This window comes from Lynx rufus, unplaced genomic scaffold (genome assembly GCF_022079265.1).
Source record: "Lynx rufus isolate CCGP_SWC_20201006 ecotype Redwood Valley unplaced genomic scaffold, mLynRuf1.p SCAF_6, whole genome shotgun sequence".
Taxonomy (NCBI): Eukaryota; Metazoa; Chordata; class Mammalia; order Carnivora; family Felidae; genus Lynx; species Lynx rufus.
Window position 1 is genome coordinate 143874887 of NW_025814878.1, and position 19426 is coordinate 143894312.

At 41.4% G+C, this 19426-nt stretch overlaps 2 protein-coding genes across 2 annotated transcripts; both read left to right on the plus strand.

Annotated features, from left to right (window-relative positions):
• The first annotated feature begins 1869 nt into the window (after positions 1–1869).
• On the plus strand, positions 1870–2805 carry LOC124528501 (olfactory receptor 2W3-like). The gene has a single exon (XM_047102136.1). The coding sequence runs from the start codon at positions 1885–1887 to the stop codon at positions 2803–2805; it is 921 nt and encodes a 306-aa protein (XP_046958092.1). The 5' UTR covers positions 1870–1884.
• A 12683-nt stretch (positions 2806–15488) lies between these two features.
• Positions 15489–16433, plus strand: LOC124528435 (putative olfactory receptor 2B8). The gene has a single exon (XM_047102057.1). It carries the CDS (start codon positions 15489–15491, stop codon positions 16431–16433), a length of 945 nt encoding a protein of 314 aa, XP_046958013.1.
• The last annotated feature ends 2993 nt before the right edge of the window (positions 16434–19426 follow it).

The window sequence follows — 19426 nt, forward strand, 5'->3', positions numbered from 1 at the left end:
CTTCGTTGGCTCTTTCTTGGCTATTAGAAAGAGCTATTAGAATAGCTCTTTCTTGGCTATTAAAAAAAAAGCAGATTTATTTTTAAAACAACATGATAGCATTCTGTGTCAATGTATTAAAATTTCTAAATTGTATAAATAAGCATGTATATAAATTTCTAAATTGTATAAATAGAATTAAATCATTTTGTGTTTATGTCATTCATAGTTTTATCGCATCATTTTAGTGTTATATAAATGTTTTATGTTTATGGAATTATTTTTAATCATTTTCTAATTTATGTCATTTTAGAATTTGATGTGATTAACAACTATAAGTCTGTCTCAATTATATCCAGTTAAAAAGTATAATTTTGAACATCACTCATACAAGGAAGAAATTGTTAAAATGCCATTGACATTGAAAACTTTACATGATTGGGCCCTTCATACAAGGAAACTTTATGAACTATGTGGATATATTTGTAGGTTAGGAAAACCAGAATTTCCTAGAGAGGACACAGTGGAAGAAGGATGTTGTCATCCACAAAGGATGTGATAGGTCGTTACAGATTCAGTTGCCCAGTACAAATGGAAAGGTTGTGCCTCGAATTCCAATGACTAAAAGAGGATCAGCCTTTACTCCTGCTTTCGTTCCAATGCCAAGGGTCATTTTCTAATTCTGTTGGAAATCTTTTCTATGATCCGGACAATGTAGCTCACAGACAAAGAAATGTTTTTGCAAACGTGAAAAGCTCACGAGCATCAAAAAAATGAATCAACTCCATGGCTGATAGCTTCAAATTTAAAAACATATGAGATTTTCGTTTGTTTGTTTTTGAGCAAACAATTGCCAAAGACTTAAGGAAAAACATGTCAGTTAGGGTGCAGTAGAAACAGATGTTTCCACAATCTCTCTCAAGGCCTTAAAAATATTGAAATATCCTTAACGACTAAAGGGAAATGTTTGGGGAAAATGATGACACAGCTATAGGCATATTATGCAGACATTCATGATTAGTTTTTGTAAAATTTTAAAATCTAGGCGGGGCACCTGCGTGGCTCAGTTGGTTGAGCATCTGACTTCAGCTCAGGTCATGATCTCATGGTTGGTGAGTTCGAGCCCTGCATCCTACTCTCTGCTGTCAGCCCAGAGCCCACTTAGGATCCTCTGTCCCCCTCTCACTCTGCCCCTTGCCCACATTGCCTCTTTCTCTCTCTTGCTCTCTCTCTTTCTCAAAAATAAACATTAAAAAAAAAAGTAAGGGGCGCCTGGGTGGCTCAGTTGGTTGGACATCCGACTTCAGCTTAGGCCATGATCTCACGGTCCTTGAGTTAGAGCCCCGTGTCGGGCTCTGTGCTGACAGCTCGGAGCCTAGAGCCTGCTTTGGATACTGTGTCTCCCTCTCTTTCTGCCCCTCCCCCGCTCTCTGCTCGCAAAAATAAATAAAATATAGAAAAGGTAAATAAAAAAGCAAAACTGAGGCAAATTTTCCCAATATAAAATTGAGTGAAAGGCAATCCACAATATAATATTTATAAACATACTGAGATTTAGGTTGTATTCAAGAAAAGGCCGAAAGGAAATAAATCAATATTACAATAGTGGTTGTTTCTGGGGTGTGGGTAACCTTTTCCTATATTTTATATATGTCTGTGTTTTCCAAAAATTCTACAATGATCTGTACTTTTTTTTTTTGATATCCAAAAAGAAATCGAAGAAGCCAATAAAAAGAGATATCCTTCCTAAAACATGCAGTCAGTGTCTGTACAGAATGTTGGAATTTACGTACTTGTTTGCACTTGCTATGACCCAGGTCTCCATCAGTTCCTTAGCCTACTTTACTAAGAGAGCAGCGTGCACCTGTCTGCCTCCTTGCGGGCCTGTACTGATGGTCCGTGGTCATGACCAACCAGAGCTGCCAGGAACAGTTCGTCTTGTTGGGTTTCTCAGACAGACCCCAGCTAGAGCAGACCCTCTTCGTGTTTGTGCTCATCTTCTACCTTGTGACCTTGGTGGGCAACACCGTCATTATCTTGGTGTCCCGCCTGGACCCCTGCCTCCACACACCCATGTATTTCTTCCTAACCAACCTGTCCTTCCTGGATCTCTGCTTCACCACCAGTTCTGTCCCCCAGCTGCTCTTCAACTTGGGTGGTCCAGACAAGACCATCAGTTACACAGGTTGTGCCATCCAGCTCTTCATGTTCCTGGGGCTGGGTGGCACAGAATGCGTCCTCCTGGCAGTCATGGCTTATGACCGCTTCGCCGCCATCTGCAAGCCCCTCCACTACTCCATCGTCATGCACCCTCGGCTCTGTTGGAAGCTGGTATCCGTGACCTGGGGGGTCGGACTCCTCAACTCCCTGGCTATGTCCCCAGTCACCATGAGGCTGCCACGATGCGGGAACTGTGAGGTTAAGCATTTCCTGTGTGAGATGCCGGCTCTGATAAAAATTGCCTGTGTGGACACTGTGGCTGTGGAGACCACTGTTTTCATCTTATCGGTAATGATTGTCCTGGTGCCCCTGGCCCTCACCCTCGTGTCCTACAGCTGTATTGCCATGGCCGTGCTGCACGTGAAGTCAGCCACGGGAAGAAGGAAGGCTTTCAGCACGTGTGGCTCGCACCTCACCGTGGTCTCCTTGTTCTATGGGAATATTATCTATATGTACATGCAACCGGGAAATAATTCTTCTCGGGACCCAGGGAAATTCCTCACCCTCTTCTACAACTTGGTGACCCCCATGTTGAACCCTGTCATCTACACACTGAGAAATAAGGATGTGAAGGGTGCCTTGAGGAGACTTGTGTCCAGAAAGTAAGGTGACGGTGACTTTTCCTGTCTGCTTCTTCTACTTAACAGAAATAAATAATTCTTGTAGTGAAATTTTAAGATTCATTTAAGCATTCCAACCTACCCAATAGAAATGCGCAGGAATGGAGTTTGGGGATAAGTATTATAAAGCCCCAGTAAGATTCTGATGATAAACTAGGTTAGACATAAATTTTAATTTGCATAATATCTTATGTCTACCTTTGAAATCATCCTTCCTTCTCCTTTCCAAACTGGTCACATCTAATTAAAATCCAACAAAACTGTGCATCAATGCTTCAGTACTGTGGATTGGCCGACTGAAGTTATGCACACATAAAATCATCTGATGATTTTTTGCTTACTGGTATTTTGTATAATTGTCATTTTTATCACGGAATTGAGCTGACGGAGTGCCAAATACAATACTTTTGTCTTCTCACATCTTTACATTTCACTGCCTGGAGAAGATAGAGCCATTAGCCTCGACACAGCCTATACCATTTAAGTAATTTGAGCTGAACACTGTTTCACTCAGCTGTATTAAAATCACATGGACACACTTCCAGTTAGGAGAGGGAGTCAGCATGGAGGAGAAGTAGGGGGACCCGAAGTTCTCTCGTCCCTCAAACAGCTACGTTGAGGCCACAAAGCTCGGAATTCCAGGCATCTTGGCTACAGAGTGACAGAGATGTTTCCAGGGACCCATGGGGACAGCCCGGTGGGCCTAGGGGCACGACTGCGAACTAGGGGAGATAAAACAGGCGGTGTAGGCACGGAGGGGAGGGACCTGTTCTGCAGAGAGACACAGGGAAGAGAAAGAGCGGCGGTGGAAGTGTAGGACTGGGTCTGGACGAGAGAAAAAGCACAGGTCTGGGGAACAGAGACTGGGTGGCACCATTCTTCTCCCCATCACCACACGCCGGGGCTTCAGGGATGGGGCAGCAGGGCCACAGAGGAGGTGGGACCCCGTACACCAAACCCTGACCGCACCCCACCTGCTAACTGCAGATCCACAGGAGCGGCATTGACACTGACCGAACCAGACGGCCCCTCCCCCAGGCCAGCGCTGTCACCAGCTCCATGGCGCCATCAGATATCTGTCCAGCACTTTTGCATTTTCTGATTTGATTCTTGATCAATTCTTATTATATATACATTGTTGTTTTCTTCCTTTTCTTGCTCTTATTTCTTCCTTTCTCAATTCCAGCTGTTGGTTTGTTTAAGCAGACATTTTTAATCTGTTCTGTTTACACCTCTTCTGTATTACCTTCTTTATTTTCCTCTCTCCCTGGATTAAGCCATATAGTTTCCCTGATTCTCTGCCGGGTCAATTTTTTTTTTTCTTTTTCTACTTTTCTTTTTCCCCACCCCTGTCATTTCTCTCTTTGTATGGGATAAGGTTTCTTCCACCCCCCCACCCCCCCACCCCCCCACCTTTTAAATTTTTTCCAGGGTTACTTTAATGAACAAATCACACTTGGTGGAAGGTTCAAAACGCCACTACAAGTAGGGACATAAAGCAACCAGAGTCACAACAACAGAGCACACAATACACTCGAAAAACACCTCCTGAAGGGCCAGGCCCTAGAGAGCATTATGACCCCTTTTTAATATAGCAGTGCTCACAGGTGCAGGACACATAACAAACCATTAAAACAAGTAAAAGACAGAAAACTAGCCAATATGAAATGTAAGAATTCTCCTCAAAAGAAATTCCAGGAAGAAATGACACCTAGAGAATTGCTAACAACAGATGTAAAACAATATATCTGATCAAGAATTTAGAATAGTAGCCATAAGATTAGTTGCTGGGCTTGAAGAAAGCATAGGAGACAGCAGAGAATCTATTGCCACAGACATCAAGGAACTAAGAAAGAGTTATGATGAATTAAGAAATCCTGTAAATGACATGTAAAAGAAACTAGAGGCAGTGACAGCAAGGAAGGAGGAAGCAGAGGGGATACTAAGTGAAACAGAAGGTAAAGTTATGGAAAAAGATGAAGCCGAGAAAACCATCGATAAGAAATATGAGACCAGGAGGGGAGAATTAGACAACTAGGTGATTCAATGAATCGTGGTAATATTCCATGTCATCAGAGTTCCAGAGGAGGAGGAAGAGATTGAGAAAGGGGCAGAAGGTTTACCTGAACATATTATAGCTGAGAACCTCCCTAATCTGGGAAGGAAGCAGACATCCACATCCAGGAGGCACAGAGAACTCCCTTCAGATTCAACAAGAATAGGCCTTCTCCATGGCATATAATAGTGAAAATGGCAAAATACAAAGATAAAGAGAGACTTATGAAAGCATCTAGGGACAAACGGGCCTTAACCCACAAGGGTAGACACATAAGGGTAAGTAGCAGACCTGTCCACTGAAACTTGGCAGGCCAGAAGGGAGTGTAAGGAAATATTCAATGTGCTGAATAGGAAAAACATGCAGCCAAGAATCCTTTATCCAGCAAGGGATTCTGTCACTCAGAATGGAAGGAGAGATAAAGGCTTTCCCAGGCAAACAAGAACTGAAGGAGTTCATGACCACTAAACAAACCCTGAAGGAGATCCTATAGGGGATTCTGTGAGTGGAACACTGCGAACACCACAAAGGACTAGAGACATCACCAGAAGCCTGAAACCCACAGATAACACAATGACACTAAATCCATAGCTTTCAATAATAGCTCTAAATGTACATGGTTAAAATGGCCCAATCAAAATACATAGGGTATCAGAATGGATAGAAAACAAAATCCATCTATATGCTGTCTACAAGAGGTCAATTTTAGACCTGAGGACACCTTCAGCTTGAAAGTAAGGGGATGGAGAACCATCTATCATGCTACTGGAAGTCAAAAGAATGCTGGAGTAGCCATCCTTATATCAGACAAACTAGATTGCTAAATAAAGACTGTAACAAGAGGTGAAGACAGGCATTATATCATAATTATGGGGTCTGTCTATCAAGAAGAGTTAAAAATTTTAAATGTTTATGCCCCCAACTTGAAACTCCCAAATATATACATCAGTTAATCATAAACATAGCAATCTTATTGGTAAGAATATGGTAATTGCAGGGGACTTTAATACTCCACTCACAACAATGGACAGATCATGTAGGCAGAAAATCAATAAAGAAACAATGGCCTTGAATGATACACTGGACCAGATGGACTGGACAGATATATTCAGAACTCTTCATCCAAAGGTAGCAGCACACACATTCTTCTTGAGTGCACATGAAACATTCTCCTAGATAGGTCACATACTGGGTCACAAAACAGCCCTCAATGAATATAAAATAATTGAGATCATATCATAATCTCAATGCTAGGAAACTTGAAATCAACCACAAGAAAAAATGTGGAAAGACTCCAAATGTATGGAGATTAAAGAACATCCTACTAAAGAATGAATGGGTCAACCGGGAATTAAATAAGAAATTTAAAAATATATGGAAGCAAATGAAAATGAAAACACGACCGTCCAAACCCTTTGGAATGCAGCAAAGGCAGTACTGGAGGAAAATACATTGCAATCCAGGCCTATCTCAAGAAACAAAAAAATCCCAAATATAAAACCTAACTGTACACCTAAAGGAACTAGGAGCAGAAGAGCAAAGAAATCCCAAAGCATGCAGAAGAAGAGAAATAATAAAGATTAGAGCAGAAATAATAACAATATGGAATCCAAATAAAGCCACTAGACAAATCAATGAGTCTAAGAGTTATTTTGGAAGAAATAAACAAAATTGATAAACCCCTAGTTGGAGTTCTCCAACAGAAAAGAGAGAGAACCCAAAGAGATAAAATCATGATTGAAAGAGGAGAGATCACAACTAACACCACACAAATACAGAAAATTATTAGAGAATACCATGAAAAAGTATATGCCAACAAATTGGACAACCTGGAAAAAATGGAGAAATTCCTAGACACCAACACACTACCAAAACTCAAACGGGAAGAAATAGAAAATTTGAACAGACCCATAATCAGTAAGGAAATTGAATCAGTTATCAAAAATCTCCCAATAAATAAGAGTCCTGGGCCAGATGGCTTTCCTGGGGAATTCTACCAGACATTTAAAACAGAGTTAATAACTATCCTTCTCAGGTGGTTCCAAAATATAGAAATAGAAGGAAAGCTCCCAGCCTGATTCTATGAAACCAGCATGACCTTGATTCCCAAACCAGACAGAGACCCCACTAAAAAGGAGAATTACAGGTCAATATGGCTGATGAACACGGATGCAAAAATTTTCAACAAGATGCTAGCAAATTGAGTTCAACAGTATATTAAAAGAATTATTCACCATGATCAAGTGGGATTCAATCCTGGGCTGCAGGACAGGTTCAATACTTGCCAGTCAATCGGTGTGATACATCAGATCAGTAGGAGAAAGAATAAGAACCATATGATCCTGACAATCGATGCAGAAAAACCACTTGATAAAATACAGCATCCTTTCTTAATAAAAACCCTCAAGAAAGTCGGGATAGAAGGAACATACCTAAACATCATAAAAGCCATATATGAAAAGCCCACAGCTAATATCATCCTCAATGGGGAAAAACTGAGAACTTTCCCCCTAAGATCAGGAACACGACAGGGATGTCCACTCTCATCGCTGCTGTTTAACATAGTGTTGCAAGTCCTAGCCTCAGGAATCAGACAACAAAATGAAATAAAAGGCATCCAAATTAGCAAAGAAGATGTCAAACTTTTACTTTTCACAGTGGACATGATACTCCTCGTGGAAAACCTGCTAGAGCTGATCCATGAATTCAGCAAAGTTGCAGGATATAAAATCAATGTACAGAAATCAGTTGCATTTCTATACACCAATAGTGAGGCAGCAAAAAGAGAAATCAAGAAATCAGTCCCATTTACAACTGCATCAGGAACCATAAAATACCTAGGAATAAACTTAACCAAATTGTAAAATACCTGTATGCTGAAAACTATAGAAAACTTATGAAAGAATCTGAAGGATACTTGAAGGAATGGAACAACATTCCATGCTCATGGATTGGAACAACAAATATTGTTAAAATGTCAACCCCACTCAAAGCAATCTACACATTCGATGCAATCCCAATCAAAATTGCACCAGCATTCTTCTCAGAACAGGAACAAACAATCCTAAAATTTGCACGGAAACACGAAAGACCCCGAATAGCCAAAGTTATGTTGAAAAAAAAAAAACCAAAGGGGGAGGCATCATGATTCCTGACTTTAGCCTCTACTACAAAGCTGTAGTCATCAAGACAGTAGGGTACTGGCACAAAAACAGACACATAGACCAATGGAACAGAATAGAGAACCCAGAATTGGACTCACAAATCTATGGCCAACTAATTTTGACAAAGCAGGATAGAGCATCCTATGGAAAAAAGACAGTCTCTTTAGTAAATGGTGCTGGGAGAACCCGACAGCAACACGCAGAAGAATGGACCTGGAACACTTTCTTATACCATACAAAAGATAAACTCAAAATGGATGAAAGTCCTAAACATAAGATAGGAAGCCATCAAAATCCTAGAGAAGAAAACAGGCAACCTCTTTGACCTAAGCTGCAGCAATTTCTTGCTCAACTTGTCTCTAAAAGCAAGGGAATTAAAAGCAAAAATGAACTATTGGGACCTCATTAAGATAAAAACCTTCTGCACTGCAAAGGAAACAATCAACAAAACTAAAAGACAAGCAATGGAATTGGAGAAGATATTAGGAAATGACATATCGGATTAACGGTTAGTATCCAAAACCTATAAAGAACTTAACACAATCAACACCTCAGAAACAAATAATCCAGTGAAGACAGGGGCAAAACACATCAACAGACACTTTTCCAAAGAAGACACCCAGATGGCCAAGAGACACATAAAAAAATGTTCAACATCATTCATCATCAGGGAAATACAATTCAAAACCATACTAAGATATCACCCCATGCCAGTCAGAGTGGCTAAAATGAACAAATCAGGAGACTATAGAGGCTGGAGAGGTTGTGGAGAAATGGGAACCCTCTTGCACTATTCGTGGGAATGCAAGCTGGTACAGCCACTCTGGAAGACAGTGTGGAGATTTCTCAAAAATTAAAAATAGATCTACCCTATGACCCAGCAATAGCACTGCTAGGAATTTACCCAAGGGATACAGGAGTGCAGATGCACAGGGGCACTTGTACCCGAATGTTTATAGCAGCACTTTCAACAATACCCAAATTATGGAAAGAGCCTAAATGTCCATCAACTGATGAATGGATAAAGAAATTGTGGTTTATATACACAACGGAATACTACTTGGCCATGAGAAAGAATGAAATATGGCCTTTTCTGGCAACGTGGATGGAACTGAGAGTGTTATGCTAAGTGAAATAAGTCATACAGAGAAAGACAGACACCATATGTTTTCACTCCTATGTGGATCCTGAGAAACTTAACAGAAGACCATGGGGGAGGGGAAGGGAAAAAAAAAGTTAAGAGAGGGAGAAGCAAACCATAAGAGACTCTTAAAAACTGAGAATAAACTGAGGGTTGATGGGGAGTGTGAGGGAGGGGAGGCTGGGTGATGGGCATTGAGGAGGGCACCTGTTGGGAGGAGCACTGGGTGTTGTATGGAAACCAGTTTGACAAGAAATTTCATATAAAAAAAAGAACCATTATAGCAAAGTTTACATTTGGGGGATGTGAAATTTTTGCATAATAAAAACCACTTATTAAAAATAACACAGAAAAAGGACATGATCCTTGAGCAACATCTTGAATTAATAATGGAACATGGTGTATGGGAAAATAGGACAAGAGAGTACCTTTCAAATGAAGCAAATTAATAGAAAAATAAATGCATAATAGAATGCTGGCCCCAAGCTGATACGGTGTATCCAGTGATTAATATATTGTGGGTTTGTTCCCACAACTTAGAGGGCCCATAGAACAAATACACCTTCATATGTTAAAGGTGTGCCTTTCATTTAATATTGTAGACAATGGTTGCCAAAAGTATTTTTAAGCAAGGAATGATGTGGTTGTGTTGCTTTGAGGAAAAATAATTCAGATAATGCTGTAGAAGCTTAGAGTTGGTTTGGTTACAAGATCTCTTAAGAGATAAATGGTTTGGCAAGGAGAGAAAGATCTTACGGACACATTGATAACAAATGGAAAATGTGTTCTGGAGAGTGAATGTATTCTAAAAATATGTCAGAGAAAATGAACAAGGCTTAGTTTCCGTGTTAGGATGAAAACGGAGGGAAGAATCAAGAATAATTAAGGGGAGGGCACCTGGATGGCTCAGATGGTTAAGTGTCAGACTCTTTGTTTCAGATCAGGTCATGATCCCATGGTTCACGATCGAGCCCTGCATTGGGTTCCATGCTGATGGAATGGAGCCTGCTTGGAATTCTCTCTCTCCCCCCACCCCCATCTCTGCCCCTTCCTAGCTAATGCTTTATCTCTTTCTCTCAAATTAAATAAATTAATTTCAAAAAATAGTTCAGGGGGTTCTCACTAAGGTTGCTGTCGGTTTGGTATTGAGATTCTGAAATTCTAACCTGTAGAATAGCAACTGTTTTCAGAACATGAAACATCAGAAATTTTAGAGTTCACAAATAATCCATATGTATATAGCCAATATTCCATTTGCTTTAGGATGGAACTCAAGAGGGGGTATAAAATGTGGATGTGGATTGCAGATTTATTGACAAAGATTTCTAGACAGACAGTAGTTCAAGCCATGGAAATTGCAATGTATCTCAGGAACAGTGTAGAGACAGAAGAGAAGAAAGGATAGAGTGTTAGGAAATCAAAACATTGAAGTTTGTGCCCAAGTAGAAAGAAATGAGAATCAAGGGCCCACAAAATAACAGGAAAAGAGAGAGAAGCCAATGGACAGCACAGTTTCATGAAGGAGGGGGATGTGGTTAACGCCATATTACACCAAGTAAGGCAACGGTGAGCTCATCTGCTTTGTGCAATGGAAGAACAGTAAAGGTTTTACAGAAAACCGCTTCAACAGAGTGGTAGGGGGAGAAGGAACAAAGAACATTTGGAAGTGATGACAGAAGGAGAAAAAGCATCAATACTCTGTGTCCGGTCACAAAAAGATGAAATTGATGGAAGAGGACAGCTAGAAGTAAATGGGGCAGAGAGACGGTCTTAAGTCCAATTTTATTTTTCTCATAGGATAGAGGAGCATATGTTTAGATGATGAACAAACAGATAGTGGGATATAAGAAGTTGAAGAACGAAGAGAGATCACAGGGTAAAAAGGTCTCATAAAGTTGGAAGGTAATAGAGTTGATTACACCATTGGAAAATAATTTTCTTCAGTGACTCAGTAACAAAGAAAGGATATGACTAACATGAGGGGGAAAGGCTCAGGAATTTCCTCTTCTAAGTAGGAAAAGATGACAGTTCTGAAAACAAGGGGGGACTCTAAAGACTGGCCCTGGGGATATAATGTACAGTATGGGAGCTATAGTAAATAACACTATCTTGTATACTTGGAAATTGCTAAGAGACCTTAGAAGTTCTCCTCACAAGAAAAAAAGGCCACTATGTGCAGGAACAGATGTTACCCAGACTTCTTGTGGTGATCATTCCACAATATATACCAGGATCGAATCATTACGTTGTATGCCTCAAACTAAAAGTACGTTGTATGAAAATTGTACCTCAACTTGTACCTCAACTTGTACCTCAAAATTGCACCTAACAAAAAGTAGTCTAACCAATAGTATTAAATAGTATTGGTAAATGGAAGTTAAGAAGAGACAGTCGTTTCACTCCTAGTCAATTTGGTGGGAAAAGATTGACTACCTGCTCATCTCCAGAGCCTCCCTTCCTCTTTGGCTGTCCCTGGGGAGCCAAACTCTGTATACTTCGACTGAGGCTAATGAGTTACATTGGGCAGGACCCTCCTGGGGCCACTAAAAATACACACATCCTCAGTCCCTAGAGCACGTACTTTGACTTTGGTGGCTTACCAAAAAATATCCCCCAGATATAATACTAGCCCTTTCATTCATGGGCAGATTCCATAGAGTTCACAGATTCCAAAGTGTGTTTACCTGCAGGCCCCACCGTCCACGCTAAACTACACCTCCTCGCATGTGCCAAAACACTCTGCAATGAGTGGACAATCTTCCAGGTAAACCCTGGGGATGACAGAACCTATGCTAACAGTAATGATGGAGAGAAGCGTTACTACCTTGAACAGAGCCTGAGCAGTGAGTAATTGTGTCTTCCCTTGCCTCTCAGATTCGCCATTTTCAAGGTTTGTCCTGTTGAAAGTTGCCATATTGTAAATTCACGAATCTGTTTTAATTCTAAGGGTTCTGTTCTACCTTTTAGATCCCCTAACACTTTCCTACAGATCAATGACCACACACCACTGGGAAGTGTCTGAGTGTCCTAGCTTTCACGGGGACAGTGGCCATATACTTTCATCTGCAGGACCTTCACTTTCCCATCCATATGCCAATCTCTTCACTTCATACAACTGTAGTGGTTCTTCAAAGACAAGTGGCTGCTTCCAAAAGTTAGGTGGATATCTCTAATCTTTGTTATTCTTCCTTGGAAGGAGAGGCCATGCTCTTACTCTAACACTCATTCAGATGTTACTAAGAAGATGTGAGATTCTTTCCTTTGCTGCTGATTCCTTACACCCAGGAAGTTGATGGTGCTGCCTGCAGAACTGGTGTCTGTGGGTGAGTTGCTCTTTCCTGACAATAACTTCTAGATGGAGGAGCAATGTGACCTCCAGGTTAAGCTGATTACCACTTCACTGGAGAGTGAAAGACTGTAAGTGTTTTCTCTTCCAGCTCAAACCAAATGCTGGGTGGCAGATCCCACAAGCATGGAATCTGTGTTTATGTTTCAGATCTGTGAGTGTAACAAACAGGTCTATAGGACAATTGCCTTCATTGGATATTCAAGCCAGATGCGGGGAGTCAGTGTTTCCTACCACTGTAGGCTTCTGCTGTCGGAATAAGAGAATACGAGAACTTGAAATCAGATAGAACTCATACCTGGATCTTGTCTTAGCCTTGCATGCAGGTATTCATTTATAATAAAGAACTGTTATCATTTCACAGGCATATGCATATTCTACTATTGCAATTCGGTTGAATTGTGACCTTTGCAAACCTCCCCCACCAGAAAAGTGGTTGAAACCCTAAACCTCAGTTCAGATTAATATGGGACTTTATGTGAAAACAAGGTTCCTGCAAACATATTCAAGTTCAGATAAGGTTACACTCAATCAGGGCATGCTCTAACACAAAGTGACTGGTATTTCTGTAAGAAGGGCAGAGTAGACAGGTGAGGGAGAATTCCATCTGCCTACAGAGGCAGTAGTTGAAATCCTGCAGCCACAACTCAACGAAACCCCAGAACTTCCAGCAAAAGAGCCACCAGAGACTAGAAAGGTCCAAAGATGTATATTCTCCCTGACAGGTTTCAGAAGCCCTGCCAGTATCTTCATGTTGGACTTGTGTCCTCCTGACATATGAGACAGTGCATTCCTGCTGTCCTGAGGACAGACCTGGTTAGTGGAGCTTGGTTATCAAGACTAGGAAAATAATACAGCATATGGAAATTCATGTGAAAATGTCTATGTCAACTTAATTCTTCCCTTCTAGGCACAATGCATTTTACACACTTCCTAGCAGAATATATGTTTTCTTGGTTCTGATCACTTTCTCTGCATCACTGAGAAGAACAAAATTATTGAGAATCAAGTTCTTGGCTGAGTGATGAGCTGTTTTGTTGATCTCCCAGAAATATTGTAAACCCTGTGGGAGCCTTCTTCTGGGCACCACGATGGCCTGCAGAAGCCCCTTCTCTCACCCTTACAGCACATGGATAGAGGGAAGCAGCAGAGGTAAGCCCCAAAAACATGTGACAAATTCTACTGACTAGTGCCCTTTGTATGATTCTGGATATTTGGGACCAAGACCTGATCATGTGGAAGATATAGACGTTAAGAGCCAAGCTGTTGCTACAGACAAGCAAGGACTGAGGAGGCTTCTTCAATATGGGACAATGGATCTTTTGGAACATAAATTTCCCAGGGTTCGACAAAGAGCTAAGAATATCTCCTATTTCTTATTGAAAGCTAGAAACATCATGTTGTTTATTTGAAGGGGACAGTTGGGGTGGGAGAGTAGTCTTGAGAATCTCAAAGCTTATTAGTGGTAGACTTATGATCCTGGTATTCTGTTTCTTACTTTACTCATTTTTAAACTTATTTTCTCAAATTCATTTTACCCTTCAGCAACACAGCAACAACAGCCAAACAAGCAGTGAAAGGATTTAGGAATAAAAGGATAAATGGACCAAGAATCCTAAAGGAAGCATAATAGAGAGGTGACCGGAGCTCCTCTTGGCTCGTCATTGATTTTGCTACTAGAAGAGTTACTTTTAAAAATATAGAGTTCTGCAAGGTTCCATACAACCTAGCTTTTGGGCAACAAATCCTAGAATTTGAATAATCAAGACTATGTACTTGTTGTTCCAGATTTCCTTTGCTATGCTATTTTCTCTGAGTGTCTATGAACCCTAGACTCACATTCAATAGCCTGTTCAAGTTCATAATCTTCTTCCCTATTGTGATTCATTCAACAAAGACTGTTTGGGACTCTAGTACATGCCAGATTCTTTTCAATCTCTTCATGAGATATTACTCTTGTCCAGGTTGTATTTACTATTAAACTTGCCTCACATGGCATAGGGGGAAGGGAGGTTATTTCTAAGAGCAGGCCCAGTTATTTTGCTGGAAACAGAATGATTCACATGACGTTGGCATTTATAGGAAGTACAGACTGAGATGCTGTAAAAAGTATTTCCCCACTACACTAAAAAAGTTTGAAAGGGAGCTGTAATGTGAGACAAAAGAAAATGAAACACTGGATTGATGATTTCCTGCTATGTTACTGAAATTGCTGTCAGTGATAATTAGTCAGGATTAGTCATCCTGCAAAGTGAACACTGGGCGTGATGAATTCTTCAGTCATTTCCAAGATGCTTCCCAATCAATAACCATGATTTCAGGCTCCATCCCCAGCGTTCATTAGTTTATGCATCAAAATGTATTGTTCCCCTTGTATAAAATTGGTAATGGTAAATTTCTCTATCTATGCACTTTCAGAAAACACATTTTTTCTCCCCACAAATTAGAAGTAGGGGAGCGCGACGCACGTATTTCAATTCTTGATGGCAAACAAACATAGAGGGAAGGGACAGTACAAATTTGCACCTTACTCAGAATGACTAGATTAATTTTTTTGAGAAACTACAGTTACCTTCAGTGTTCATGCATTCACGAAAAGACAGTGTCCCTGCTGGTCAAAAGCCCAGGTTGTGGAGTCAGTCTGAAGCCTGGTGAGTGCCCCTGGGCAACTTACTGAACCTCCTTCACACTCACTTTGCTCATCTAGTCAACACAGATCAGGAACGTGCCAACCTCAGAAGTCATTGGGAGGCAGTGCACCCACGTCTAGGGCAGTGCCTGAAACACAGAAGATGCTCCCGTTCAGGGGCTGTTTATCACCCCATCGCTCCCCAACAAGGAAGGGTGTGTGCAAACTCTCAGGCCTCCACCCAGACTCCACGCGCCCACTCGGGGAAAACAGGGCTGGATTGAAGGTGCAAGAGAAAACAGGGAGTCCTGCTAACTGTGCAGACTGAGTGCCATGGAAAGAGCGAATGGCAGCACCTCCTCAGGATTCCTCCTCCTGGGCTTCTCCGACAGGCCTCAGCTGGAGACGCCTCTCTTTGTGGTCATCCTGATGGGCTATGTCCTGAGCTGCATAGGCAATGGCACCATTATACTCCTGTCGCTGCGGGACCCTCGCCTGCACACCCCCATGTATTGCTTCCTCTCCAACCTCTCTTTCATGGACCTGTGTCTGACCACCTGCACCGTCCCTCAGACTCTGGCCAACCTCAAGGGGCGGGACAAGACCATCACCTATGGCGGCTGCGTGACCCAGCTCCTCATCGCCCTGGGGCTCGGGGGCGTGGAGTGTGTGCTCTTGTCGGTCATGGCCTATGACCGCTACGCCGCCGTGTGCCGCCCACTGCACTACCTGATCATCATGCACCCGCAGCTCTGCCTGCGCCTGGTGCTAACTGCTTGGCTCACAGGGTTCGGCAGCTCGGTGCTACAGACGGCCCTGACCATGACCCTGCCCCTGTGCGGGAGAAACCAGGTGGACCATTTCTTCTGTGAAGTGCCGGTGATGCTCAAGCTGGCCTGCGCCGACACCTCCATCATCGAAGCTGAAGTCTTCGCGGTCAGTGTCTTCTTCCTCGTGGTGCCTCTGTCGCTCATCTTAGTGTCCTACGGCCACATCACCAGGGCCGTCCTGAAGATCAAATCGGCCCGGGGCAGGCGGAAGGCCTTCGGAACCTGCGGTTCCCACCTGATGGTGGTGGTCATCTTCTTTGGCACACTCATCTCCATGTACCTCCAGCCTCCCTCCAGCTACTCGCAGGATGTCAACAAAAGCATTGCGCTCTTCTACACTCTGGTGACTCCCCTACTGAATCCCCTCATTTACACTCTGAGGAACAAGGAGGTCAAGGGGGCGCTGAGGAGACTGGTGAGAGGAACCACAGGCTCCAGAGGGAGCTAATACAGGGTTTGCAGATTCTGGGTGACTACAACCCGGTTGTCACTGAAGTCAACAAATCCTTATAAAGCACCTCCTCTGTTTAGGGCATTGTTCCACTGACTTCGACTGTGGTCAGCAATCACAACACTCAGCCCTGTCTCCATGGAGCTCAATATTCTAGTGGGGAGAATATGGGTTCAATAAAAGAATCTAAAAATAACTATGAGGTATCCTCTATTGGAATGTATACAATAATGAGAATCAACAAATACTAGCTACATACATCAGCATGAATGCCTCTTGCAAACACACCGCTGAGTGAAGGAAGCCAGCTGCAAAACAGTTCATACTGTTCGAATTGAATGGTATAAAATTTACTTTGAATTCATGTGAAATTCAGAAGCAGGCACAATGAATCTGTGGTATTGGAAGCCAGAATGGTGGTTGCCCAGAAGAGTCACGACTGGAAGGAGAAGTGGGGGAGGAGAATTCGGGGTTCTGCTTATATTCTTTTTTTTTTTTTTTTAATTTTTTTTTTTCAACGTTTATTCATTTTTGGGACAGAGAGAGACAGAGCATGAACGGGGGAGGGGCAGAGAGAGAGGGAGACACAGAATCAGAAACAGGCTCCAGGCTCCGAGCCATCAGCCCAGAGCCAGACGCGGGGCTCGAACTCACGGACCGCGAGATCGTGACCTGGCTGAAGTCGGACGCTTAACCGACTGCGCCACCCAGGCGCCCCTCTGCTTATATTCTGATGATGGATCTGAGCGTGGTTGATAGAAGGTGTACAACATGGGAAATGTCATCAGACTTTACCCTGAAGCTACTTCCACTCTCATGTGCATGATGTACTTCGAATCACTTAATTTTAATGGGTTTGAAGCAAGCCCGATGTGATCCGAATAGTATGATACTAAATAATCACATAAAGATTTGTGTTCCATTCACACGTGATTGGCTTTGTATTGCAAAGGAGCTATGTTACTTCTTTCCGGTGTACTGAACCAGTAGAGTATATAGTGCTTATGATCTAAATAATATTTAGTGTAGTAGAATGAACCTTACCTAACTTTCCTTCGAAGACCTCAATCCAAGGTCATTTGTACAGTGAGTTCTGGTTCTCCCTTCTAAGTTGATTTGCAATTGTTTTATGGTGTCCATTTCATTTATTTCAGCTCGATCTTGGTTATTTCTTTCCTTCTGCTAACTTGGAGCTTATTTTGGTCTTTTCCTAGTTCTTGGAGGAGTAAAGCCAGGTTATTTGTTTAAGAATGTTTTTCTTACTGTAGTCCTTTAAATGCTGTAAACTTTCCTTCAGCATTGCTTTAGCAGCATCGCATAAATTTGGTAAATAGTGTTTTCTTTTCGTTTTTTCAAGATGTTACTTGATTTCCCTTTGATGTCTTTGACACATTGGTTTGGGGGAGGTATGTTATTTAATTTTTACATATTTGCAAAATTGAGCTTTCCTTTTTTTTTTTTTTTTTGGCTTTCCTTTGTTGTTGATTTTCATTTTCATAGGGATATGATCAAAAAAGACACTTGCATGAGGGCAATTTCCCCCAATTTGCAAAGACTTGTTATATACATTATCTTATGGTCTATCCTGGAGAATGTTCCTGGTGTGCTTGGTAAGAATATGCATTTTTGCATTTTGCATTTTGCTTTTGGATGAAAGTTCCATATATGTGTATTAAATGCTTTTAATTATGGCTCAAGTCCAATATTTCCTTGTTGACTTTCAATCAGAATGATTTGTCCATTGTTAATATTAGAATATTGAAGTCCCTACTGTTATATTGTCTATTTCTCTCTTCATAACTGTTAGCATTTGTGTAATTTATTTGGGTGCTCCCATGTTGGTTCCCATATATTTACCCCTGTTATATCTTCTTGATGAATTGACCCCCTTGTATACTGAGGTTTTTATCACTTGTTTTCATTTTTAGCTTAAAGTCTATTTTGTCTGATACAAATATAGTTACCTCTTCCCTCATAAACATTTATAAAACAACTAGCACCAATCCTTCTCAAACTCCTCAAAGAAATTGAAGAGGCAAAACACTTCCAAACACATTTCACAAGATTAGCATTAACCTTGTGTAAAACACAGATAAATCATACAAAGAAAAAAGGAAGGAAACCTATAGACCAGTATCTCTGCAAAATACAGATGCAAAATTTTCAACAAAATATTGATAAATTGAATTCAGCAGCACATTTAAAGTTTCAAACACCATGATCAAGAGGGGTGTAGTAGGGATACAGGACAAAGAAACATACACAAATCAGTCAATGCAATACATCACATGAGTAGAGTGGAATAAAAAACGTATGTTTTTCTCAATAGAAGCAGTAAGGCATTTGAGAAAACATGATATATTTTCATGGTAAACACTCTCAACAAATTAGTTGTAGATGGAATGTGCTTCAACATAAGAAAGGCCATATATGACAAACTCGTGGTAACATACTCAGTGGCAAAAGGTTGAAAGTTTTCCTCTAAGATCAGAACAAGACAAGGATGCCCACCCTCATTACTCTTACAGAACATAGTATGGAAAGTCCAGTCATTTGCTGAAGAGACTCTCTTTTTTCAACTGGATATCTTTCCTGGTAGGTTGAAGATTAATAGGCCATTGATTTGTGGGTCCATTTCTGGATTCTCTAGTCTGGTGCATTGATCTATACGTCTGTGTTGGTGCCAGTACCATACTGTCTTAATGATTACAGCGTTGTAATACAGCTTGAAGTTTGGAATCGTGCTCCCTCCAGCTATATCTATTTTTTTCAACATTACTTTGGCTATCTGGGGTCTTTTCTGGTTTCACACATTTTGGAATTGTTTGTTCTCACTCTGTGAAGAATGCTGGTGTAATTCTGATAGGGATAGCATTGAATGTGTAGATTGCTTTGGGTAGTATCTACAGTTTAACAATATTTGCTCCTGTAATCCACAAGTATGGAATGCTTTTCCATTTCTTTGCATCTTCTTTAATTTCTTTCCTAAG